At 44.9% G+C, this 26316-nt stretch overlaps 1 protein-coding gene across 2 annotated transcripts in view; it reads left to right on the forward strand.

Annotated features, from left to right (window-relative positions):
• The window catches only part of COL19A1 (collagen type XIX alpha 1 chain), a 424680-nt gene that overhangs the window by 335496 nt on the left and 62868 nt on the right, over window positions 1-26316 (forward strand). For both annotated transcript variants that reach the window (XM_090034633.1, XM_090034628.1), the window contains exons 35-39: window positions 6130-6183; window positions 10021-10065; window positions 21686-21736; window positions 21820-21864; window positions 23182-23208. In XM_090034633.1, coding sequence (XP_089890759.1) covers window positions 6130-6183; window positions 10021-10065; window positions 21686-21736; window positions 21820-21864; window positions 23182-23208 — 222 coding nt within the window. The remainder of the gene's footprint in view (window positions 1-6129; window positions 6184-10020; window positions 10066-21685; window positions 21737-21819; window positions 21865-23181; window positions 23209-26316) is intronic.

The raw sequence follows: 26316 nt of genomic DNA on the forward strand, positions 1-26316 counted from the left end.
GAGGGTAAAAAAAAACACACACAGAAAATAAAATCGCAGTGGCACTTACTGGCTAAAGGCCAGAACTACAGAAATAACGCAGCCCCACTTGATGGCCAAGAAAAGTAATTACAAGTCTTTGAGTCAATTATTGTTTGAACAACATGAATCTATAGACATGGTGATGTAAACGGGGAGTACTGCAAAATAAAACATATCCAAGTAGTTTAACACACCAAAAAGATTTTTAGAGCAGCAGGAAATTCTGATCGTACAAACACAAACACAGTTGCATTACCCTAAATGAGAAATGTCATGTCATCTAGAAATGCCCTTTGATGCTGGTGATGTTTGTTTGGCCAGTATGGTGGCCTTTGTTCTTCTGTCCTTCCAACTGATATGGGGTATTTTCTGAAGACACCACTGATGGTCATATACCAAGGCTTTCAGGAGTTTCTGATATGTCATCAAGTTTCACACTCAAACAAGAAGATAGGAATGAAAACGATCTGGTATACAACAAGTTTTGTTTGGTTCCTGATGTCATGATCATCGAAGACATGACTTGGGAGCACTGGCAGATTTTATCCAGTGTTGAATATCCTTGACTCTGTTTACTTTTTGAGAAAGGTGGCAGCCCAAGAAGGGGAAATGCTCAGCATTTTCCACAGATTGCCACATTTTAATATATGGAGGAGCAGCTAGTTGGTTTGGGGTAGGTTAGTACAATCTCTTGGATTTTTTTTTAAGTTGACAGTGAGTCCAAGCATTTTGTACACTTCACAGAAGCAGTCAAGAATAACCTGGACCTCTTCAGTGGAGTGGGCATATTGAAGGTTAGTAATGGAAGTGTTGGATAGCTTGGATTTGTAACGTAACTGGTTGAGGTTAAAGAGATTCCCCTATCCATGTGATACTGGATGCTGACTCCAAATGGAAGTCTGTCAGCAATGAGATGCTGAAGAGCTGTTATATGAGTGGAAAAGAGTGTTGGTACAATGACACATCCTTGCTTGACTCCAGTTCTAATAGTGAAGGGGTCCATTTCCAAGCTTTTGTTTAGGACACTTGCTGTCATGTCATCCTAAAAAAGTGATGATGGTAATAAATATTGGTGGGCATCAAATCTCATCAGGATCTTCCATAAAGCCTCTCTGTTGACTGAATCAGAGGCCATAGTTAGGTCAGTGAAGGCCATGTGAAGATCTGGATGTTGCTTACACCACTTCTCTTTCAGCTGTCTAGCAACAAGTTTTGTGTCTGTGGTACCTCTGAGTGGTCTGAAACTAGACTGGGACTCAGGTGGAATCTCCTCAGTGAGGAAAGGGAGTCTGTTGAGAAGGATGCAGGCAAGGACAGATTGCAATACCATGGTGTAACAGGGACTGCAAACCCTGTTACTTGGGCAAAATGGAGGGGAGGAGAGAGGTCTGTAACAGGGAGCCAGGGGATTCCTGTCACTTTAAAAGAAGGCAGCATGCTAAGCTGGCTAAGTGGGGCCACAGCTACAGGAGTACAGGCTGGCCCTTAATTGAGAGGGTAAAACCCCTGTGCATGGCTGGGGAAAGTCATGTGACAGAAAGTGCTGTGCTGCCCATGTGCAGCACAGTTTGGGGGAGAAGGTGAGCAGCCAACTATGGTGAAAGAACAGGTTAGGAACTAGAAAAGCTGGATGTGCACAAGTCCATGGGGCTGGATGCAATGCATCCGAAGGTGCTGAGGGAATTGGCTGATGTAATTGCAGAACCACTGGTCATTATTTTTGAAAACTTGTGGCAATCAGGGGAGATCCTAGAAGAGTGGAAAAGGGAAAATACAGTGCTCATCTTTAATAAATAGAAGAAGGAGGATCAGGGCAACTACAGACCAATCAGCCTCACCTCAGTCCCTGGAAAAATCATACGGCAGGTCTTCAAAGAATATATTTCTAAGCACTTGGAGGGGCAGAAGGTGATTAGGAAAAGTCAGCATGATTTCACCAGGAACAAGTCATGCCTGAACAACCCAATTGCCTTCTATGATGAGATAACTGTCTCTGTGGATTGGGGAAAGCAGTGGGTGTGACATTCTTGACTTAAGCAAGAATACCGTCTTCCACAGCATTCTTTCAAGCAAGCTGAGGAAAAATGGGTTGAATGAATGGACTGTTAGGTGGATAGAAATCTGGGTTGAGCATCAGGTTCAATGGGTATCAATCAATGTCTCAATGTGTAGCTGGCAGCCAGTATCAAGTAGAGTGCCCTAGGGGTCAGTCCACCCCAGGGGCTAGTTTTGTTCAATATCTTCATTAACAATCTGGAAGATGGGCTGGATTGCGCCCTTGGCAAGTTTGCAGATGACACCAAGCTGTGGGCTGTAGTAGATATACTGGAGAGTAGGGCTAGGATTCAGTGACCTAGACAAATTGGAGGATTGGACCAAAATAAATCTTACGAAGTTCAACAAGAACAAATGCAAAGTCCTGCATTTAGGACAAAAGAATTCCATGCATTGCTACAGCCTGAGGTCTTACTGGTTAAGCAGCAACTCTGTAGAAAAGGACCTGGGGGTTACAGCAGACAAAAAAACTGGATATGAGCCAGCAGTGTGCCCTTGTTGCCAAAAAGGCTAACAGCATACTGGGCTGCATTAGTAGGAGCATTGCCAAAAGATTAAGGGAAGTAATTATTCTGCTCTGTTCTGTACTGGTGAGACCACATCTGGAGTACTGTGTCCAGTTTTGGGCCTCCCCACTGCAGAAATAATTTGGACAAGTTGGAGAGAGTCCAGCAGCGAGCAACAAAAATAGTTAAGGGGTTGGAGCACATGACTTTATGAGGAGAGCCTGAGGGAACTGGGTTTATTTAATCTGCAGAGGAGAAGACTGTGGGGATTTGATAGCAGCCTTTAACTGTCTGAAGGATGGTTCCAAAGAAGGTGGAGCAAGACTTTTCTCAGTGATGACAGATGGCAAAACAAAGAGCAATGGTCTCAAGTTGCAACAAGGGAGGTTTAAATCAGATATTAGGAAAAACTTTCTCACAGAGGCTGGTGAAGCACTGGAACAGGTTACATAGAGAAGTTATGGAATCTCCATCCTTGGAGGTTTTGAAGTCCCGGCTTGACAACCCCCTGACTGAAATGATGCAGTTGGAGATGGTCCTGCTTTGAGCAGGGGTTTGGACTAGATGACCCCCTGAGGTCCCTTCCAACCTTAATTTTCTATGATTCTAAAGGGGCTGGATCTTTGAGGAATATAAGCCCAGGACCCGAGCCACAGCAGGCAGTCAGACCCTGCATGCTGCAAGGAGAGGAGCTCCCCAGGGAAGCTGACTGCAGGAAGCAGCGCACAGGGAATTATAGCTTGTGGTAGGGTATTGACTGACAGCAGGGAAGAACTTTATGAGACCAGTTTTTTTTTATTTCTGTTGTGATGGTGTTCATGTTTGTTAGGTTTATTTGAGACCTGGAGGACTGGAAACGGCTGTAGGCATGGAAGAGCCCTTATGCAGGGTACCTAGCAGGCACCCTCTGTCGTGAGGCTGAGGCTGAGGCTGAATAGGTTCCAGGGGCCTCAGCTGGAGGCAAAGGGGCTGAGGCTGAATAGGTTGAAGCCTGAACCATGGCTGCGGCCCAAGGCACCCAGTGTTAGTCCAAGGCAGAAAAAGACAGAGAGAGGGAGAGAGAACGAGTGAGAGAGTGATACTTTGAGTATCGGGGTTGGAGCCCCAAGTCAAGCGGGCCAAGTCAAGCTCACTGGGTAGCAAAGAATGGACTAGGAAAAGCACCTAAGGCTCACCAGCCTCTAAAGAGCAGCCTTCCTCTTCATTAACAACATCAAGGTGTGGCAGATGAGACATCAGGGGAAAAACCTGAGAGCTGGGAGTGAAGGCTGGACAGAACTAAGACAGTCATCAAGGTGTGCTGCAGCAACCCTAGGGTGTGTCCTATCATATGGTAATGGCTGCTGATCAATCTCCTTTCTTGCATATGGTCACAATTCTGGTGTCTCTCAAGTAACTGGAAATCTGTTCCTGTCTCCGGGTTTTCAGAATAGCAGTATGTAGTTGGTGAGAGAGCTGTTCTCCACCTTGCTTATACATTTCAGCTGGTGTTCCATCAAGACCACATGCTTTTTGTTCTTCATCTGCTTAATAACTTTCAAGGCCTCTTGATAAGTTGGTAGATCTGTAAAGTAGCCCTTAATGGGATGTTGTGGAATGGATTCAGTGGTATTTCCTTTAACATTCAAATCTAAGTTCAGAAGCTTTTGAAAGTGCCCTTCCACTGTGCATTGATGGTAGAGCTATCTTTAAGGAGTGCTGTTCCATCCTTGGACCTCAGAGAGAAATCTCCTTGTATGTTTGGCCCATAGATAGCTTTGGTTGGGCTGAAGAAACTACATATGTTTTTGTGGCTGTCAGCAAACATTTGGCTCTGTTTTGCTTTGTTCTCCACTAGTTATTTTGCTCTTGAATTTTCCTCTGTCTCAGCTTCAGTGTGGCAAATAAATGTTTTTTTCCGTTTGAAATTGATACTATTCTGGGTAGCTTTGAAAGCTCTCCTTTTTCTCTTAATGATAGTTTGAATTTTCCTATCATTTTCATTGAACCAGTCCTGAGGTTTCTTTTTGGAGGGCAGAGATACTTCACAAGCCTCATGGATGCCTTTCTTGGTGTCACTGAGGCACTACTGGACAGGATCACTTGTAGCAGGGTATTTCAAACACTCAGTGCTGAACCTCTTCCTTGGTTGCTTCTTTTGTTTACACCATTTTCAGGTAATATGATTGGACATGATCAAACATATCAAATGATGATCCATCCCTCAGTCTTCTGCGCTGGTCATAGCTCTGGCGATATAGAGGTTGCATACCTGGTATTACTAAGTGCAACAATGTTAATATCAAGTCATGAAAGTTTTCTGGTCATGAATTCTGTCCTTCACTGCACTCAGTCACTATTCAGGTTGTTCATCCAGGTGCAGAAAAACTGCACTACTAGATCTGAACCGCAGGTGGAATGATTCCACTGGATGTAGTTTTGCAGCCAGGTGAAATGAGACAGACTATGTTTAGTGCACCTTTCTAGCCCTCTCCCTACTTGCCATACAGGGTGAGCAGAGTGGATCCTAAATTTGCCTGTTCAGTCATGAGTGCAGGTGCCAAATTACATACCTGTCTCAGTTCTAAGTACAAAATGACCATCATACAACCATTGCCATGTAGATCTATGACTACGGGCTTCCAATAACCACTATCACTTCCCACCTCTGACACTCACACATCACTATAGGACTTCTTATTGAAGGAAGATGTCTGTGCATGTTTTCTTTTAATGTGGGGATACCATTGCACATCAGCAATCACACAATGTTTCACAGAAAGGAGACCTTAATCCAATGCCAAGGAACACCTAGCTGACCGAAAGTTTATTTTCCACTTCAGCCTTGCAGCATTGGGAAGTATTGCTTCGTCATCTGCCTGCTCCACTGTTGAGGACTTTTATCTTGGTTTTTGAATTACTATTAGTCTGGAAATCTCACTTTCAATCTTGCTGCCATGGGGATAAAACTCCTTACACCATTGCACTCCAGGTCATTGGTAGCATGCAAGCCTCTCCACCCCATCAAGGTTTGCGATCCTTGGGAAGTGTTACATTATGTTGATTATTAATATTAAAAGCCAGTAAAAGTAAAGCAATCATGAAATACATTAGAGTCTAGCCAAACCCTTAGGAAAAAATATTACATTTTATTTCCTGTTTGTGTGATTCAGATTGTGTTATTTGCTATGTTTATTATTAATTGCTATGATGCTTGTAATACTTTAGGTTGGCTTTTTTAAAAAAATTATAACTTATTAGCAAAACTTAATAGGTAATTTGTGAATTGCCATTTCAGCAACAACGCTAAATTCTTAGCAATATCAAAAGGTACCAATTAAGGTCACTGTGGTTAGTTTGCTAAGGTGAAAATGCAAACACAAGTTTTGCCCTTCAGAGAGCTTATCAGCAGGATGCAGCTGTTGTATCAGCCAGGAGAAATATAAGCTTGGAAGAGAGACTTAATTAAGTAAAAATGACCTTCAGAAAGCACAAGTTTTAAAAACAAAATTGCAACCCAAATACCCTGTTTTATTATTTGTTACTAATGTAGACCTGTGTTGTACAGGGAACAGTAGGAAGACCTGGACATCCTGGCCCAGCAGGACCAAAAGGTGAAAAGGTATGCAGGCTTATTATTCTTTATTTCAATTTCAGTGAAAGTCTATAAAGACTGTTTATTTCTAATCCTTAGCTGTGAACTGCTCAACATGGAAGAGACATAGGTGCAAGAAAAGGAATATAATAGACAATGTCTTTTGCTAGGTCAATATTATTAACTTTCTAGAAAAATTATACCCAGTTTTAATACAAGTGTTTTTCTCAAAGAGTGCATCCCTAAAAAAGAAAGTAGTAGTATCCTATTTCTGATATACATATGAAGAGAATTTTCTCAGAATAGCATACTATATAAAATTGAAACTTTTACATGTCTTTGTTGTATATTATATAAGCAGTGATTATTTACAGGATCATTTCTCTCTCTCTCTCTCTCTTGCTCTCTGAAACATATTAATCAAAAGCAATCCCCTATCTTAGAAGTAAAGAACATTATTTAACTTCTACAAAAATTCTAAATAAATGCCTTTTGCTTAATTTGCATTAAGGCTTCTTTTAACAATATTGTACATATAGTTGTCAGGTGCTTTAGAGCACTTCTTATGCCCAAGGTGCCAAATTCATTTCTCATTGCAACTCAACTCAGTTCAGTGGAGTTACAAGTAGGTATAAACATAGGCTACAATTGAAAAAGACTCCATCGTATGTCTCCCTTTTATTGTGTATTTATACATTTTTGAAGTTTTCCTCTAAAACCTAGAATTTTCAGTGCTTAGTCTCACTGTAACTATGACAGGACTGCACAATAGCCTGCAAATGCTGAAAAGCAGCAGTTTTTAAAAACAAAGAAAATCATTTTTTTTCCTTTGGTGGTCAATGGAGTTATCACAGTATAAATTAGATGAAAACTACCTCCAACCATAAAATATCAGCAACAAAGGTGGGAATCCTACCTAGTGCGTAACATTCATTAAAAAAATATCAAATGCAAAACAAAAAATAAAGATGCTATTGTTTTAAATTGCAGTTCAAACTAAAAAGTCTGGGATTTCAAAGTTCCAGTAACATCATCAAATCAGCTAAAAGTACACATTCAGTAGAGTGACCTTGGGCTCATGAAAGCTTATGCATCTCTACCCTGCCTTCTATTTGATAGAGGCCTAAACTATGGCTATTACTGCATGATACAATGGAGAAAAGAAAGGGAAGGAGGACCAACCCTCCATATGCAGAGCTCCCTGATCAAAATGCGGGGAGCTCAGCCATTGGCACTGTATAACACAGAGTGACTGAGTGAATTGAATCTATAACCAAGATCCCTTCTTCTTCCACCCTTGTGCCATTTTTTTTTTATCTGAAGGCCAGTGCTCAGTCAGGGACCACGCTATTTTAAATATGGACTCAATTCCACATTTGAGCACCCCACCTAGCAGTCCAGGAACTACTCTGATTGTCTTTGCAGAATGCTTTCTACCTACGCCTTTTGGTTGTTACACTTTCGTGTATACAGGAGACCCTCACCATTCGCAGAGGATCTGTTCCAGAGATCCCCGCAAATGGCGAAAGCCGTGAGTACATCAGAAGCCTGGCAACAGCAAGCACAGAACTCCCGCAGATGCTGCAGGCACTGCCAGTGGCAGGGGAGGGAAGAGTGAAGAAGAGTGGGCTGGATGGATCTGCTGAAGACTAATTTTGAGAGAAAAACTTCCCCAGAAACGGGGCAGCAGATTGATTGATCTGTGAGCTTGGAGGAGCGCATGATCCATTACCACAGCAGCAAGTTAGTTACTTAATGAAAGTGATAAGGAGATTGTGTGAGAGCCAAGGAGAGCACGTGAGGAGAGAGCGTGGGTTCAAATACTCACACCGTGAATATTCAAAACCGTGAATCACGAGTCTGCGAATGGCAAGGGTTTCCTGTATATCTTCACACAAGCCATGCTCATGGAAGCCAAAGTTTAGTCCTGAAATTGGTCATTTGCTTTGACCCTGTTATAAAACGTACACCATAAAACAGAGGAGCTCAACCCTGCAGGGGAGCTCAACCTTTGGCCTGCAGAGCCATGTTATCTGGTCTGCAGAGATCCCTGTGGATTTGTAAATTTGGTGATAGGGGAGTGGTGGCAACTAAAACTGCCACCAAATTTCCAAACCTACACAGCAGGATCAGGCCCCAGTCATGTGATCCCTATGGAACAAACAAGATTGAAAACCGCTACTATAAAATATAAAATGTATGTTGCTTAGCTGGGTTAATTTTGCATTTGGAACTTTCTGCATTTTTTGACTTCGTGAGTACTACTGAAATGTCACACAAGTACATTAAATATAAGATCTAATAAAGAAGAAATCCATATCACTTCCAGACCAAGAAAACTCTTTTTTTTTATCTAAGTGACCATGTAGACCCTCTTATAGGATCACTCTGAGTTGTCCAATGTTTTAATTTAATTCTAATAGTAACATCATTACTATTACTAATTACTACTACTAAGGACTGGCTTCCAGAGCCCAGAGAGAAAAAATCAACACCACAACCTACTCTCAAAAGTCATGAATATTTTTCTTCCCATCACATTTCAACAATACTGTTTGGATTGAGTCAACTTCTGAAACAATACATTTTATTTACTTACCTATGAATCCACAAAGTTGTTTGCTATTCATTAAAAATGCCTATACACTTTTATTTTCTAAATTATACTTATTGTTGTGAAGTTTATATTTAGGGTACCGTATTTCCATTTCCAAAAAAGAGGATACCTGTCAAGGTGACACCTCACTCCCAAGCCATAGCCCTCCACCCCCTGGGCTATGCTGCTGATCCTCACTCCCAACCTGCATCCCCCTAACCCTGCCCCTCACTCCTGACCCACAGCCCCTTGGCACTACCAGTGACACACAATCCCCACCCACAAGCCCCACACCCCTCCCATGCCTTCTCTCCCAAGCCATAGCCCCCACAGCCCTGCTGGTGCCCCTCACTCCCAAACCACAGCTCGCTGCTCGCCCCAGCCCTGCTGGAGGGGGCTCCAGCTGCCCCCATTCTGACTGGGCTGGAGCACAGAAACTCCAATTCATGTGGGTGGCAGCAGAGCAAGTCCAGCCCATTGAGGGCTGTAGGGAAGAGAAGGGGAGGCCTGTGACACCCCCTACCCTGGGCTTGGCCTCCCGTGCCACACCAGACATCCTGGCCTTGGTCCCCTCTTCCCGTAACTCCTGGGCAGCATCTCAAGGTCACCCCACCTCCTCAAGCAGGGCCACTGGCCCCTGTGCTGCCAGAATTGCCATGGAGTTGCCCACTGCCGTCAAAGGGCCCCTCCTGACCCTTTCCCCTGCTGGAGGTGCAGGCACTTCCCCCACTTCCCCTGCCCTGCCCTGCCCTGCCCTGCCCTGCCCTGCCCTGCCCTGCCCTGTGACAGCCCCAGCCCTCCAAACCCCACCCCCCACAGACTTATCTACATTAAGCTGCCAAGGCATGTGCAGACCAACATGGTGTCCCTGCCTCCAGTTGCCTTCCCCCTACTCCCACCAGCAAAGCAAAACAAAATCCTGGACATTTGTTCAGATTTCAAAAAACCACCCAAACAGAAATCGGAGGACTCAAAAAGAGGACATGTCTGGGAAAACCCAGGCTTATGGTAACCCTATTTGTATTAATATCTACATTTACCAGTTCACTCTGAGTAGATCTGAGGCATATTTTATATTCACTGATTGAGATCACTGTAGCTTACTAGTAGAACTAGTCCTAGAGAAAAGGAGTCAAATTCATCTCTGATGTGTCTTTAGTAACGTAGGCTCATGTTCCGAACAAGAGAAGGGTAGAGATCATACTATCATAGTAAAAATCCTTAGTAAGCTTCACCAAGTGAAATATATGTTTCTTATACATACCTAGGGCAATGAAGGGTCTCCTGGAAAACCTGGACCACCAGGGCCTCCGGTAAGACATTTGTTTTTTATTTTAAATAATGTATTTTGAACAGTTTTTCTGGGGATGTGTGTGATGGATATTCTAACAATACTTGAACTCTTTAAATCAAGTTTATTGTCCCTCTCAAATTGGGATGTCAAACTCATCCAGCTCTCTGGGCCAGATGACGGTCACTGGGCCTGTCTGTGGACCAGATTGGAACTGATTCCTTCTGCCATATGCAGTGCCGCGGCACCAGGTCCAGCCTGTGCATCGTGCGCAGCAGGTGCCAGCCCACTGCATGCACATACAGCCCAAGGGTTCAGTCCTGGGATGTAGACTGCATGTGGTATGCTACTGGACTGGCCACGTGTGCTGGCTTCAGGACTGGTGCAGATCGGGCCATACTGCAGCCAGCATGCAGAGCATGTCTCATGGGATGCCACATGCAGCCCCCACCCTGGATCCCCTGTGCTGCATCCAGCACAGAGCAAGCCCTTGTGCTTCATGCAGAGTGAGCCCTGGGATGGTACGTGCCAGTGGGCCTGGACTGGCTGCTCACATAGCGCAGAGAGCCAGTACAGTGTGTGTGCTGCATGAAGCGCCCTGCTGGACTGGTCCTGCACATTGGCTCTGCCATAACCTGATCAAGACCAGCCCTATCTCTTGCTCCCCTCTTTCCATCCTTGTCTGAAGGAGCCCACAGCCTCACACAGCCCAAGCTTTGACCACCTCCCTTCACTCCTCCCCTGTCCCCCATCCTCCACATCTCTGGAAGCATGGCACAGCACCCAGGTGAACATTTCCCACCTCACCCCCAACATCCCTATCCTGCACACTCTCCCACCCCTCCAAAGCCTCCTGCCTGAGCTGGAGATGACCACATGAGCCCCCAAGTCCAGTTGAGAGTGTTTAATCGCACACTTGAAATCCTTCTTTGATTCACCATTTCGACCCTCAGCCCAAAGTCTGGTTATGTGGCCTGCCAGCTCATCTCACACATGCAGTGCCACGGGACCACCCTCCGTCTGAGAATTCACGAGCATGATTCAAGAGGCCCCTCCTTTTTAACCTTGCAGAGACTCAGACAGAGGCTTCCTCTTGGCCTTGCAGATGTTATGCAGAAATGCCAGGGGCACATTGTACTCACTGGCATCCAACCATGTCCTCAGCACCTCCAGTGAGCTTTCAGACACTTGAAAGCAGGCTCCAAAGCCATTCTACACCTGTTGAGCTGATAGTTAAACAACTCCTTCCAGGTGTCCAGGCACCCAGTGAAAAACTTCAGCCCGGGGTGTAGTGGGTGGATATGGCCCCTTTTTAGTAGTGGGGGTACAGTCACACCCTCAGCCTGGCTGTTAGGCATACCAAGAGAAAACTCTCTCCACACTGTTAGGGAGCTCCTAAATATCCTGGCGTTGTGTACTGTTCCCTGCAAGCTGGCAGTAAGCTGAGCAGTAAGCAGAGAGCTCAGGTGCTGGACTGCCTTAAAGAAGCTTTTATCTGTGGTTGGGTGGCTGATTGGTGCTACAGTGTTTGCCTAGAGCCTGGTGTGTGTTTGCTTTTTTCCACCCTCCCCTTTGCACTCTCTTTTTTTTCTCTCTCTCTCTTTTCTGCTCTTTTCATTTCTTCCCCCTTCTGAAGTAACTGAATGACAAGGCTTGCTCTGGGTGGAGCTGGTTTAGGTAATTCAGGGGTGGAGCTAACCTGGACAGCCCTGAACAAATCAGAGGGAAGTGAACAGAGGGCAGCAAACAAAGAGGGAGTTGGCTTAGGGAAATCACTGAAGGAGGGGGCAAAGGAGAAGGAGACTCTGTGTGTGTGTGTGTGTGTGTGTGCGTGCGTGCGTGCGTGCGTGCACATGCACACGTGTACATCTGCAAGGGCCCAGGTGTGGGTGTTTGGCATGCAGGTTCTTGTGGCGTGTCTTTTTTCCCCCCTTCCCCCTCTCTCCTTTTTCTCTCCTTACAGCATAGGTGTTCTCCAGAGAGCAAAGGAGGAGGCACAAATGGAGGTTGGGTCAGCTGTTGTGACCTGGGTAGGATGTGCCATACTTGTGTAGAGGACAGAGGTACCATTTTGTCATCCAGATCTGGGGGCCTGGTAGGTGTGATGCCCATCTGGAGCCTGAATTCAGGACATCACAGAGTCTGCCAAACATCATCCATCCTTCAGATCACTACCCCTTCCTGCTTGTCCATGTAGGCACCAGTCATATTGCCAGGAATGACACTGAGAAGATCAGAAGTGACTGTGAGGCTCTTGAGAGGAGGATTAAGGAGCTTGGAGCCCAAGTGGTATTCTCATCGATTCTTTCCATGGAAGGCAAAGGTCCAGAGAGAGACCATCATAGCCTACAAGTGGAGAGGTGTCTGAGATAGTGTCGATTTGAAAGCTTTGGCTTCTTTGACAATCAACAGATGTTCTTGAGAAGAGGACTCCTATTCATCCAGAGGGGAAAGGACTCAAAAAAGCAACTCAGCTCTGGGAAAGGGCCAGAGAACTACAGGACTGCAACAAGTAGCATGAAAGAGAAGTGAGGAAGTCAAAATGCAAAATGCTTCTGATGTGTGTATACAAATGCAAGAAGTATGGGGAATAAACAAAATAAGATGGAAGCTGCAGCCTGTGAAAACAACAGATTTGATTGGCATCACAGTGACCTGGTGGGACAGCTCTTATAACTGGAATGTCAACATTGAGGGTTACATTTTGTTTGCAAAAACAGGGTTGGGAAAAAAGGTGGTGGTGTTGCCTTGTATGTCAAAAATATACACACTTGTCCCCTGATTCAGGAGGAGGAAGACAGCAAAGCAGAATTAATTTGGGTGAAGATGAAACATGAAAGATGCAGCAGCAATATTATGGTAGGGATTTATTATAGGCCACCAAATCAGTAAGAGGAGGTAGATGAGCCACTCTTCAAGCGGGTGACAAATCTATCCAAGAGCTATGGGATAATACTGATGTAGGACTTCAGTTTTCTGGACATCTGCTGGAAGAACAATGCAGCCAAACATAAAATGTCAAGCCAGTTTCTAACTTGTGTGGAGGACAATTTTCTGTCCCAGGAAGTAGAAGATACAACTAGCGAATGATCTGTCTTGGAGCTTGTCCTAAGTAAGAGGGAAGAATTGATGGGGATGTGAAGGTGATGGAAAACTTGAGAGCAAGTGATGATGATATGATAAAATTCCAGATCACAGACAGGGAAAGCATGAGGTCAGCAAAATTAGGATGCTAGATTTCAGAAAGGTGGATTTTAGCTGACTCAAAGACTTAATAGACATGGTGTCATAGGAGAATAGATTGAAGGATAAAAGTGTGCAGAAGGGCTTGGAGCTTCCAAGTAGGGCTGTGCAAATAGGGAAGTGTTCTTTTTGGATTCGGATTCTGAGGACAGTAATTTGATTCGGCTCAAAATTGATTTGACTGAATTGACTTCGGAAGATTCAGCGCTGATTGGAGCGATTCAGTGATTCAGCCATAGACTATAATGGGGAATCACTGAAATACCTATAACTTCATGATTTTTTAACAGATTTGGATTTAAAAAGCAGGGATAGTAGCCCCTTCTGAGGCCAGGAATCCTTTCAGGTTTCAAGGAGATACGTGCAGGGATTTCTGGGAAACTGCACCTCAAACTGTTCAAGGCAAAACTTGTGACGTGTGACTTTGTTAAGATGTATGTTAAGGTACATGTTAAGGTGCAGCAGGATGAAAATTGTAGGGATAGTAGCCCATGTTCTCACCCTCACAACTGCAACCAGCAAGCCTAAGGTCTCTCAAAGATCTTACAGGTCTGGGCTTTCCCCAGCCAGGACTCTGCAGTGGCTGGAGGTTATCAGGTACCTCCTGCTCCTACCCCTTTCACCAGGAAGGTTCTCATTCCTGGCATTTCCTGGAGCTGCCGCACCCCTCCCCCGCTCCCCCGGCATCCATCCACAGGCAGGATGCAATTTTAGGGTATGCCCAGGACTTAGGGCCTCTTCCTTCCCCATAGCCCCAGCCCATACCTCCAAGTTCATCCTGGCACAGGAGCTCAGCAGAGAGATGTTCTTCCCTTGCTGTCTGATGATGCAGTGAGTGCCACCTCCAGCTCTGAGAGTGGGGCATTAAATGGCTTTTAAAAAGAAAAGGAAATGGGTGCAAATGGAGTGAGAAGGGTGGCACTCCGTCTGCATGTGGAGCTTGGGGAACCCCAGCAGCGAGAGGTTCACCTTGAGGAACAGCAGCTGCTCCACCAGATCAGGATCCAAGGAGGTACAGTGGGGTGTCAAATGCTGAACACCCTCTTGCTTGGAACACTCATTGATGGACAGGACAGATGTTCCCAGGCAACCGTGACCAGATCCTCCACATCTGGCTGTGGATTGCCCAATAAGCCAAGGGGTTGCAGTCTAGTGACGCCACATCCTCAGCGAGATAGGTAGCCACCAGAACCTCAGCACTACCTGCCCAAGGCTGGGGTCTGGTGCATTTGAACCCCAACATTGAAGCGATGCTGTTGGCCCACATTGGCAGCGGCTGGTATAGAAGAGACTGGCTGGTGCCGGGAGTGCTGGACGGGAAAGTGGATCTGCCTTTTTCATGTCCCCTTGCCTCTGCCCTTCTGCCTCCCTTACTCTGTTCACCAGCACCTCCATCCACTGATCCAGGGTTTTGGTGCTGCACATGCTACCCTTCACCCTTGGGTCATACGTGCTCACCAGCATGTGGACTGTACTGGATTGCTAGGGATCCAGCCATTTTCTGATGCCCTCCTTCAGCCACTTCACCAGTGCCTGTACCTCTGGTGAAAGTGGGTTGCCCCAGCCAGGAACACTGATCCCCTGGAATTTCTCTATTTGGTTCTCAAGTTCCTTCACTATGGGGATCACCTGGCAAAGAGAACATTGCCAGCACTGAGGGTCTCAGTGGCCTCGAGGAACAGCTTGAGGTCCACCAAGATCTGGGAGATGGTATCCCACCCTATTTTGTTAAGGGGGCTGCTGATCCCAATCTCCCCAAGCAAGGCCATCCCATTGATGGCCTTCTGTTGCTCCACCAGCCTTTCAAGCATCAGGTATATGGAGTTCCATCAAGTCTCCACATCCTGCATGATTTTGTGCTGCAGGATGCTCAGCTCTGCCTGTTTGTTCCACAGCACCTTGTCCCCCTTGATGCTCCAGGGGTGGTAGCCCAACTCCTTCCTCCATTTTGAAATCAGCTGGGTGGTAGTGACAGCACCATCACCGGCAGCCCTGCCCCCCTCCAAGGCATCCCTGACTATGAGGTGCAGCCTGTGTGCCACACAGTGGATGCTAACAAAGTTGGCATCATGGACTACCTTGACCATATTGGCCCCATTGTTGGTGACCATGAATCTGCGGGTGAGTTCACCCTGCCCAGTAAGCCACCCCTGCACCACCTGGTTCATGGCCACCATGGTCTCCCTTGCTGTGTGGGACTCGTCCATCACCTTGGCTTGAAGGAGAGCCTACTGATGGCGTGACTGATTGCACCAGTGCCCTGTGAGGGAGAGCATGATCTCCACACCAGCTGCTCCAGGTGTCCAAGGTGAAGTGCAGAGCAACCTGCAGACCTGCTTTGCGCAACTCCTTCCTCAAGTACTCCCTGCATGCCTCGTACAGGGAGGGCATCACCATCCTGCTAAAGGTGGTGTGTGCAGGCACTTGGTAGGATGGGGCCATGAGTGCCATGAGCTGCCTGAACCCTGGCCACTCATCTAAGGAGAAGGGCTGGCCATCCAGAGCAAGCATCTCCCCAATGCTCCAGATAACCTTACTCACCCTTGCAATGCTCCTCCCTTTGTCTGTGGCTTTCCCCCAATGCTCCAGGGTAGCTTGCCTCTGCTTCATTGGGGCGGGGGCTTTGGAGAGCAAGGGGAACTTCCCTTTGGACACACTCCCACTGGTGCTGAGGAGGGGCAAGGGCAAGGGGGTGCTACCTCCTGAGATGCAGCAGCACCGCCGTGATGGTGAAGTGTTTCCCCTCCTTGCCCCGGCTGATCTGCCTTTGGCAGTGCTGGCAGATAGCATACTTAGGATCATCTGCCGCCTCAAAATGATCCCACACTACATGGCCCCCCCAGCTTCTGGGCTGAGGGTGGGAATCCTGCCTGATCCCCCTCCTCGGCAGGCAGAGGCACAATAACAGCAGGAGGTGACTTAGCTGAGCCACTTGCCTCCACAGCCTCTACCTCAACCTCCTCCAAGGTTCTTTCCAGAGAAGGAGACCTGGCTCTAGGGAAACTTCGAGAAGTGTGGAACACAAACTCAGATTTCCCCTCATTCCCCAGAATTTCTTTTGCTAGGGCACTCAGGTCCCCTGCTTCCAGATCCAGCTCCTCCTCTGACAGCTCATGCTGGGAGATGAAATTGGGGTGGAGGAGACTGTCATTCTGGTGCTGGTGGCTATTTCTGGTGTTAAAGGAGGTGGTGCAGGTGCAGGTTACAGGTACTGCTCCTACCTCCTTGCCCCCACTAGCAGCAGAAGACTCATTGTTGCCAGGAAAAAGGATGCATCTATGTTTGGGGGCGGGGGGACTTACAGCTCTCCCCCTACCCCCTCTAGCCCCTCCCCTGCCAGAATACCTGGCACCTGCCTTTCCAGCATGCTTCACATTAATCTTTGCAGTTCTGGAAAATGTATGTGTGTGTGTGTGCGCAGCTGTAATATCTCTTCTTTTATCTGTGTGCGTAACTAACTGATATCTCTTCTTCTTCTCTGATTAATGTATGTGTGTGACTACTACTCTTCTTCTCTGTTTACTGTATGTGTGAGTGTGTGTAATGTATGTACTTTCTTGCACAGTGATGGATCACACTACCAGGGACAACACAGCTTACTTTTTAAAGTGTGAGGGGGGAAAAATAACAAGAACAAATAAGACGTTTTTGGGGGAAGAATAAGTTGAAAGAAAGGTATTGGATAGGGATAAGTAGATGGATTCTAGGCAAGGGTAATTAGTAAGTGGTATCCAATCCTTTCCAAGAACAGAAACAAGCAGGACACTGACTAGGAAGCCAAGTCAGTCCAGTAGTACCTTTCAGACACAGTTGCTCAGGCAAAAACAGCTCACAAAAGGGACAGAAAGGCTGCAGACAGAGGCTTATATGCTGTTTCTCTGTCCCTCCCCCAGAGCACTGTGATTTGAAAGGAACTCAGGGAAAGATCACAGTCATGGGCCAGCTAGAGATGTCAGTCTCCCCCGCCCCCAGTTTCTGTTCCCCTGAAAGACTGCCTTCCGAATCGCCAAGTCTTTTTCTGAATAAATTCAGAGGGGTTTTTTTGTCTCCTGATTTGATTTGGATTCAGTGATTCAGCCTCTGAATCAGGCCAAATCTTCTCTGAATTAAATTGGTGACCAAAGCTTCAAACACCCCTTCTACTAAGGGGTACAGTATTGGAAGCCCAACAATAAACTGTCCTGACATAAGGGAAGCACAATAAGAATGGCAAGAGACCAATGTAGCTGCACAAGTAGTTTCTAAAATACCTCAAATGCAAAAGGAGAGCATACAGGCAATCAAGGAATGAACAGGTCACCAAGAAAGCATACAGGGAAAGAGCAGAAACCTTCAGGGGCAAAATCAGAAAGGCAAAGATAAACAAGCTGCACCTGGCAAAAGAGGTTAAGGACAACAAGAAGGGATTCTGTGTTAGCCAAAAAAGAAGAACCAAGGAAACTGTGGGTCCTCTGTTAACAAGCCAGGAGGAACTCCTAACCAAAGATGCAAAGAAGGTGGAGTTACCTAACAGCTACCATGCCACAGTCTTCACAAAAAATTCAGCTGCAGACAGACACCTAATATGGATTTCCTGGGTAAGGAAAGGGGCAAGATGAGGGAGAAGATAACAAATAAGAGGGTCAGAGAGCTTTTGTTGGGTCAAAATGAATTCAAGTCAGCAGGGCCAGATGAACTTCATCACAGGGTTCTGAAGTAACTGGCAGAGGAGATCTTGGAGTCCTTGACAATTATCTTTATGAAGTCATGGTAGACAGGCCAGGTATGACGACTGGAAAGGGGCCAGCATAGTGCACCTCTAAAAAAGGATAAAAGAAAGACCCAAGGAACAACAGACCAGTACGCCTCACCTGTATACCTGAGGAGTTATTATAGCATATCCTAAGGAAGGCCATTTGCAAGCATCTGGAGGAGGAAAGGCTGATCACAAGCAGCCAGCATGGATTTATGAAAATAAATCATGTAAACTAAATATGATCTCCTATGACAAAGTAACCAATTGGGTGGATGAAGGGAATGTTGTGGATGTAGTGTATCTGGACATCAGCAAGGCTTTTGAGAGGGCCCCACATGACCTCATAAACAAAATGGAGAAATATGGACTAGATAAAACTAGACTACTATAAGGTAAATAGATAATTGGCTCAATAGTCACAAGTAATGGGTAGTTATTAGTAGGTCCATGTCAGAATGTCAGGAGGTTTCAAGTGGAGTCCCACGGGGGTCTTTCACCTGTTTATTAATAATTTGGATACTGGCATAGAAAGCTTCTTGAGCAAGTCTGTAGATGACACAAAGGTCATCTGGGAAGGACTGCAAACACATTGGATCATACAAGCGCAATTCAGAAGGATTTCAACAGATTGGGAAGTTGGGCTGGAGCTAACAGGATGAAGTTCAATGCAGACAAATGTAAGGTGCTGCACTTCAGTAGGAATAATCAAAAACACAAATACTAAATAGGGACACCTGGCTGGATGGCAGCACTATAGAAAAGAACTTGGGAGTCTACTGCACAAAAGACAAATAATGTTTTGGGATGCATCAATAAAAGCATTAGGTGCAAAATGCAGCAGTCGATAGTCCCTCTCTGCTTGGCACGGATTAGGCCTCATCTGGAGTACTGTGTGCAGTTCTGGGCTCCACAATTTAAAAAGGACATGGAGAAGTTAGCAAGGGTCCAGAGGTAGGTAACAAAGAAGATCAAGAGCTTGGAAGGCAAGTCGTATAAGGAGAAGTTGAGAAGTTAAGCATGTTCAGCTTGATAAAAAGGTGCTTAAGAGGGGACATGATAGCAGTCTTCAAATACTTGAAAGACTGCCATAAAGAAGCAAGAAAGCACCTTTTCTCTTGGTTCAGAGAGGAGGTCATGAACCAATGGCTTGAAATTGCAGCAAAGTAAGTTTAGATTGGATTTCTAGAAAGACCTCTTCACTGTGAGAATAGTGAGGCAGTGGAATAGACTGCTTAGCAAAGTTGTGGACCCTCCATCACTGGAGGTGTTCAAGAAGAGGTTGAACAGCTACTGGTCAAGGATGACCTAGGCATAGTTACACCTATGATATACTATGGGTATTTCCCACTGTTTGGAGCTATGTTGGTTCCCCCTCCCCCTGCCTTTCTGCTACATGTGTCAGGACATTTTTAAGCCTCCCTCAGAGGTATTGGTTGTTGGCACAGCCAAAATTGGGAACTTTGAATAAGGTGTGCTAATGTTTCTGCCTGGACAAAAGCCAGAGGGACTTTTGTTCCTGGCTAAAGGGACTTGCCCCTCCATTCAAGGTGACCATATTTGGAGTCGGGAAGGAATTTTACCCCATGGTCAGATTGGTATGGACTGTGGGGGTTTTTGCCTTCCTCTGTAGTGAGGGACATGGCTTTTCTACCTGGTACCTCTTGAGCATATATTAACAATATTTTATAGACAACATTGGTTGCAGTGTTTCCCCTTCTTTACCTGTGGCAAGTTAGGGTATTAGGTCTATGTTATATCATGGTTGATGATAGTCTTATGTAGAGTTTTGATTATGGTTGTATGGGTGGTTTTTCCCTGGCCCAGAAACACCACTCCATAGTTTAGAGCCACTCCCACATCTGCCCAACCCAACATGGTGGCCTGTGGCCAAAACATCTTCAGAATGGCAGCTGCTGCCATAGATTAGGAGCTGGACATAGTCACAGATGGCATGCTGTTTAGCAAGGACACATGCCCGAGTTTCTACCCGCCAGCCCCCACACCTTTCCCCTCCACACCCCAAAGTACTGCTTCTTTACTCTTTGTCCAAATGGAAGTGATCGTAGCAGCCATCCAAGGGTGACATGTAGAGAGTCAATCCTGTGACTTCTTGTGAGAAAAGCTGCAGCCCAACCAGTCTCAGGACAAATGCAACATATGTTATAGCCTCTGGGGACAGACTCTCCCACACCAAACCTATAGTCAGGGTGCAGGCTACCTGCACAGCTTGTGCATGACCACAGTTGTCACAACCACTAAGTTTTAGTAGTGTCACACTGTGTGACTTCTCCATCTGCCATTCCCCTCTTCATCCTCCCCCTCTCAGGAATATGACTTCTTCTGCATCAAAGGTCTTCTGTAGCATCTAGGATTTACCTGTAAAGTATATGAAAGTTAAAACAAAACTTGTTATATTTATTTTCATGTATTCTTTTTGTGTGATAAAAATTCACATTTTAAATTCTTCTGAGCTCAATAAAATTCATTTTGCTACCAAAAACATAGTGGTCCAGGCATAAATCAATTTGCAACCGAGGAAAGTGCAAGTCAGCTTTCATGTTCTTCTTGATATTCAACCTAAAACATATTTTTCATAAATCTACATATAAGAAAAATAAACGATATCTATATTTCCTTATTTCTGTTTAAATATTTAGTGAATGTAATTAGAAAAAAAATATGATCCTCTTTTCAGAAACATTTAAACCATTCATAAATTGAATGCACTGAAGTTAGGTCATGCTTTTTGTACTTTGAAAGTCACCATCCTGTAAACATTTAGCAGAAATTGGCAAGCTAGTTACTAAATTTTATGCCCAAATATTTTTTCTTCTGCTTTCATTAGTGTTTAATCTGTCAAACTTGAATATTAATTCAAAGTTACAGTACAAGCCCCTATATTCTCAAAGTACTTGAAGGCTGACTTCAGAGGTTTTCCAGTTTTTATTTTAAACATAATTTTTTAGATGATATAACGATATAGTTATATACTATATATAATAATAGTACCTTGAATTCCTTTACTATATCATTTGGTCAGCTATCTTAACTGCTTGGAGATGTCATATAATATTGTCACCCTATGCAATTATCTTTGAAGTTAGGAGCATTAATTTTTATGAACAAATGAAAGTTGCAATTTTGAATTCGTTATATACCCTGAACTCTAATTGACTTCACTGGAAATTTTGCAAGAACAGAAATGTTCTGTGGCTCTATTGTATAATTACTACAGAAAAGGTAAAATGGGATGATGTCTCTTGGGCTAGGACGAGGTTTTCAACCTTTTTAGATCAGTGTACCTCCAGCAGCCAGACGCAGAGCAGTATACCCCAGGATGCAGAAATGGGGCAGGGGAGGGAGGGATGGCATATGGTCGGATATACAGTGGTGGGGGTGGGGGCACAACTGAATGCAGAGCAGTGGCAGCTGCCACATGTGAGCTTCCCCCCAGCCCTGCGTCCGGACAGGCAGCCAGGTGGTACCTGCGTGGAAGTATAGGGTGGTGCATGGTAGTGCTTTGTCCCTGCCCACCCACACATACCCCCTAGGGCCTTTTCAACTACCCCCAGAGGTACGCATAGCCCCGATTGACAACCCATGGGCTAGGATATCACCTTTATTGTTCAAAGTTGTGAAATGTTTAATTTTTTCATATTTTAAGGGCATTCCTCACAATGAAAGAAATGGAATGGGCGGTTTATATAAGCTACAGGTATTCATCTTTATTATATGATTTGATTTTTTTCTTGATAAATAAATTTGACACAAATCAAAATTTAAACATTTTTTTTCCAGGGAGGCATGAGTGCTGCTAGTTATCCTGGCCCACCTGGCCCTCCTGTAAGTATTAATTGATATCATTTGTTTAATTTAAACTTTGATAGAAGGCTTTGTTACTTACATACAACTTGTTTATGAGATGGATAAAAGCAGACGTTACATCCTAAACATGAAACACTCAAAAGCTGCGTCCACACAAATGCACACATACATTTTGTGGCACCTTATAGGCTTCTGAGGCACCACAATACACGCTCCATGCATATGATTTGGTTCTCCATGCTGCATACTTGCAGTACAGAGCCAGATTTAGATACTGGGTGATCCCAATATCAAAAAAAAGCATGTGGATAAAAAGCAGGGTGGTGCATTTGGCAGCTGCATGCACAGCCTGAAACCAGAGCCTGGCTGACCAGCTGCTGGCTAGACTCCATACATCCGGGTCACCACTGCTGGAGCCCCAGGAGACCCCAGAACCCCAGGTAAGGCTGCTGGGACTATCCCAGCTTCCCCTACCCCACCTGGGGTAACTTTTCATGCACCATAGTATGCATGCAGGGGCATTCCTCAGGGACCACTAGCAGCAACAACACAAATACGTTCCACTGCTACTTATCCCCAGGGAAACACCCATGCATACTCATTTGGATGTGCCCAAACACACTAAATTTGCTACATTTGAAGATTAAGGCATTTATTTTTAGACGTGTGTCTATCAAATATTTTGATATATGCTGGGAGAATGGCACATTTTGATTTCAATACTAAGAACTGCATGTAAAGTTTGCAGAATCAAGTGCATAATCTGATATTGGATTATATGCCATACCTGTTCTAAAAGTAATACTTAAAATGTATATCTTTAGTGTCAGTGTAGTGTAATAGATTTTCAGGGACTCAAACAGGGTAAAATAAGATTGTATTTAGGCATATGTAATAAGTACAGTAGAATCTGAGTCTTTTTTCTTTATCCTTCTAACTTATACATGTATTCTGAGACAGAGAGGCTGTGCACATATGTAAGTCTCTCTGTAATTATTGGTATAGACCGGTTTCATCCCATCCAGGCTACATAGTCACTTTGGCAGCTCTGTAAACGTTCTGCCACCACAGTGAGGGGCTACTGTTCCTTATATCATTTGCATTGTAGCATCACAGACTTATTCAGAGATCTCTCCTACATTGCACTTCGGGGAAACGACACAAAGAGCAACTAAGATTTGACCCAAAGCTGACAAAAAGAAATAGCCATTAGTACTGACTCTGACTATGCTGTGCTACCATTGTATTATCACTGTCATTATGTATTTATGTTGTACTAGCACTGTGAGATGCCATATTCTTGTCTTAAATATCTCTATGAATCTTTCTTTAAAGGGTCCAAAAGGTGATCCTGGCACGATGGTACGTATGTTTTGTTGGAATGTGTCATTTCAGTTTTAAGAGTGTCTTCATAAGTTGAAGCATGGAGAAAGTGACAGGAATAATGGTAGGGAAACTAGCCCTTCAAAGATTACAATAAAAATGGACCCAAAGCTCAGAGTAACCGTGGAGATGGGAGAGTCCAGATAATCACGTAATCCTGTCACTGTATGTGTTTAATAGAGATGTGCAAAACGGCTCTGTTACGATTCAGTTTCAGATTCAGCGACTTGAGAGGGACAGTAATTCATTTTGGTGTTTTGGATCACTGTTCCATTTCGATTCAGCCAAATCTGTTTCAGAGTTTCAACGATGTTTCGGTGATTCAGCCATAGGCTATAATGGGGAATCACTAAAATGCCTATAACTTTGTAATTTCTTGCCTGATTCAGATAAAAATTGCAGGGATGGTGGCCCCTTCTCAGAGTAGGAAGCATGCCAAGTTTCAGGGACATAGGTACAGGGTTTTTTGTGACACTGCACCTCACACTCTTCAAAGCAAAACTCATGACGTGTGACTGTATGTGTGTTAAGTCACAGCTGGGTGAAAACTGCAGGGAGGGTAGCCCTTTCTGAGGCCATAAATCCTGACAGGTTTCAAGGAGGTAGGTGCAGGGTTTTCTGCAAAACTGCACCTCCAACTGTTCAAATTAAAAGTCATGACATGTCACTTTGTATGTGTGTTAAGGCACAGCGGGATGAAACAGCAGGGATGGTAGCCCCTTCTGAGGCCATGAAGCCTGCCTGGTTTCAAGGAGATAGGTACAGGGGTTTCTGTAAAACTGCACCTCAAGCTTCTGAAAGCAAAACTCATGTCGCTAGTGTGTGTGTAGGTAGAGCAGGATGAAACCAGCAGGTAACCTGTAAAAGTGGGCCTTCCTGGTGCCAGTTAGATTTCCTTCTGCCCACCTGTTTTTGGGCCAACTGCCTGCCCCTCTTTTGTCTGCCACACCTTGATGGAAAACTGATTCAGATGTTTCCCAGGCAGGAGACTGCCCATTTAGGTATCTTGGGATGACATCCATTCCTCAGCTCTGTACCTGCCCTGCACTTCGGCCTGTGCCTCACAGATTGCATCATTCAGCCCCTCCAGCTGTGGTCCCCTCTCTTGGACCTTGGTTCCCCCTTAGGCCCTAGTCCCACCTTCAGGCAAGTCAGAATCCCAAGCCTTTTGCTCTGGGCATGCCTCGCAGTAGGCCCTTGGCCCTTCGACCCCACTTTGGGTCCTGGCCCCAGCATGGACCAGTTGAGGGTACCTCTGATATCTTTCACTAGACCAACTAAATGGAGAAATATATCTTAGCACACTTTTGGGTTTAAAACCTCTTTGTCAGGCTGAGGAAGCATCTGCAGTTGGTGTGTGTGCTCTTCCTGGGTGGAGTGAATAGTAAAGAAGCCAGAGGCTGGTATGCATGCAAGAAAGCCAGTCAGTGAAAATGTAAATTGAGATGTCAGGAAGTGAGGGTATAGTCTGGGGTTGGTGAGGGAGGGGGGATGTAGCAGGTAAAAGTGGAGAGGTACCTGGGGAGTCAGATGTCAGGCAGGTAATAGTGTGTCATAAATCCAATGTCAGTATTGAGTCCATGAGTTTTTGTATCCAGGAGGTTCATGAAGTGAAGTTCATAGGCTTGTCTGTGAAAAGTGTTTTGTAAATTCAAACAAGCACCGAACCTCTCTAACCTCATCACCAGAATCAAACTTCCTACATCCCACAACACACCAAATGTATCCAGACCACGCCATGACAAGAACTGCAAAACCTACCAACATATCTCCAGTACCCCCACAATTACTATACCCCTCAAAATAACCATCACCTTTCCTGGATCTTACAGCTGTGCCTCCAGAAATGTTATATATTTCAGCCAGTGCACCAAATGCCCTGATGGAAAATATGTAGGCGGGAACAAACAACAACTGCACACCAGAGTGAATGCACACCAGAAATCTATTACAGACAAGAATACTCAACTACCTGTGGGGGCACATTTCTCACAAGCAAGCCACTGTCTCTCTAGTCTCTCAGTCCTGATCCACAAAGGGAATTAACAAACCACTTTTTACAGATAAGTCTATGAACTTCACTTCATCAACTTCCTAGATACAGAAACTCATGGACTCAATATAGACATTGGATTTATCACACCCTATAAACTTCCCAACATCTGACTCCACAGGCACCTCTCCACTTTTATATGCTACACTACCCTGCATCCAGCCTGTCCCTCACCCCTGACACCTTACTTTACATTTTCACTGACTGACTTTCTTGCCTGCATTGCATGCCAGCCTCTGGCTTCTTTACTATTCCTTACATTCAGGAACAGCACACACACCAACTGCAGGTGCTTCCTCAGCCTGACAAAGGGTTTTAAACCTGAAATCCTGCTAAGATATATTTCTCCAACTATTCAACAGGATCAGAGCTAGCAGACCTATTTCACATAGTCAACTGCTGATCAGTCCAGATTATCCAGAATCCATATACCGGCATCGGCCACTGTGAGGAGCTACCAGCGTTCTTCAACAATAAATGATATCAGCCCTGAAGATGGAGCTGTCAGGAAAAGAAATGTGCCTGTATGCCACATCACCATAAATATGCTTGGTCCCAGACATGATGACATTGAAGAAGCTCTAGTAAATGAAGCCCTTTTCTAGTAGCTCTTCTCTAGTAAATGAAACTCAGTGTAACTAGTCTGTTAAAAGGAATTAAACTGCTCAGCATTTGCTATTTGATCTTACTCTTCCTGGCATGTCCGTCAGAACTCAAAGACTAATGCAAAGACACTGCTGTCCCACAAAGCCCTTTCATGACTAAACTTTGTTTGTGGAACAGAGTTCTGCTCAGAAGCACTAGATTTATCTAGAAAGTTAAAGAAAAGTTCCAGAATTACCTTATAACCTATGTTAATTCTCTAACTGACTACATATGCTCAAACCTATCATTGTATTGACTGAAAGTGGTTTAGAGCTGACCTTGATCAGGCAGCTACACCAGAGGGGTTCTCCCTGATTGCATTCTTAATCAAAATCAAAACAGTTAATCAGAAAATAATCACATTCTGCCTCTGGAAATAGTTTTTATTC

Source organism: Crocodylus siamensis, chromosome 1 (assembly GCF_052110815.1).
Source record: "Crocodylus siamensis isolate JL-2025a chromosome 1, ASM5211081v1, whole genome shotgun sequence".
Lineage (NCBI taxonomy): Eukaryota > Metazoa > Chordata > Crocodylia > Crocodylidae > Crocodylus > Crocodylus siamensis.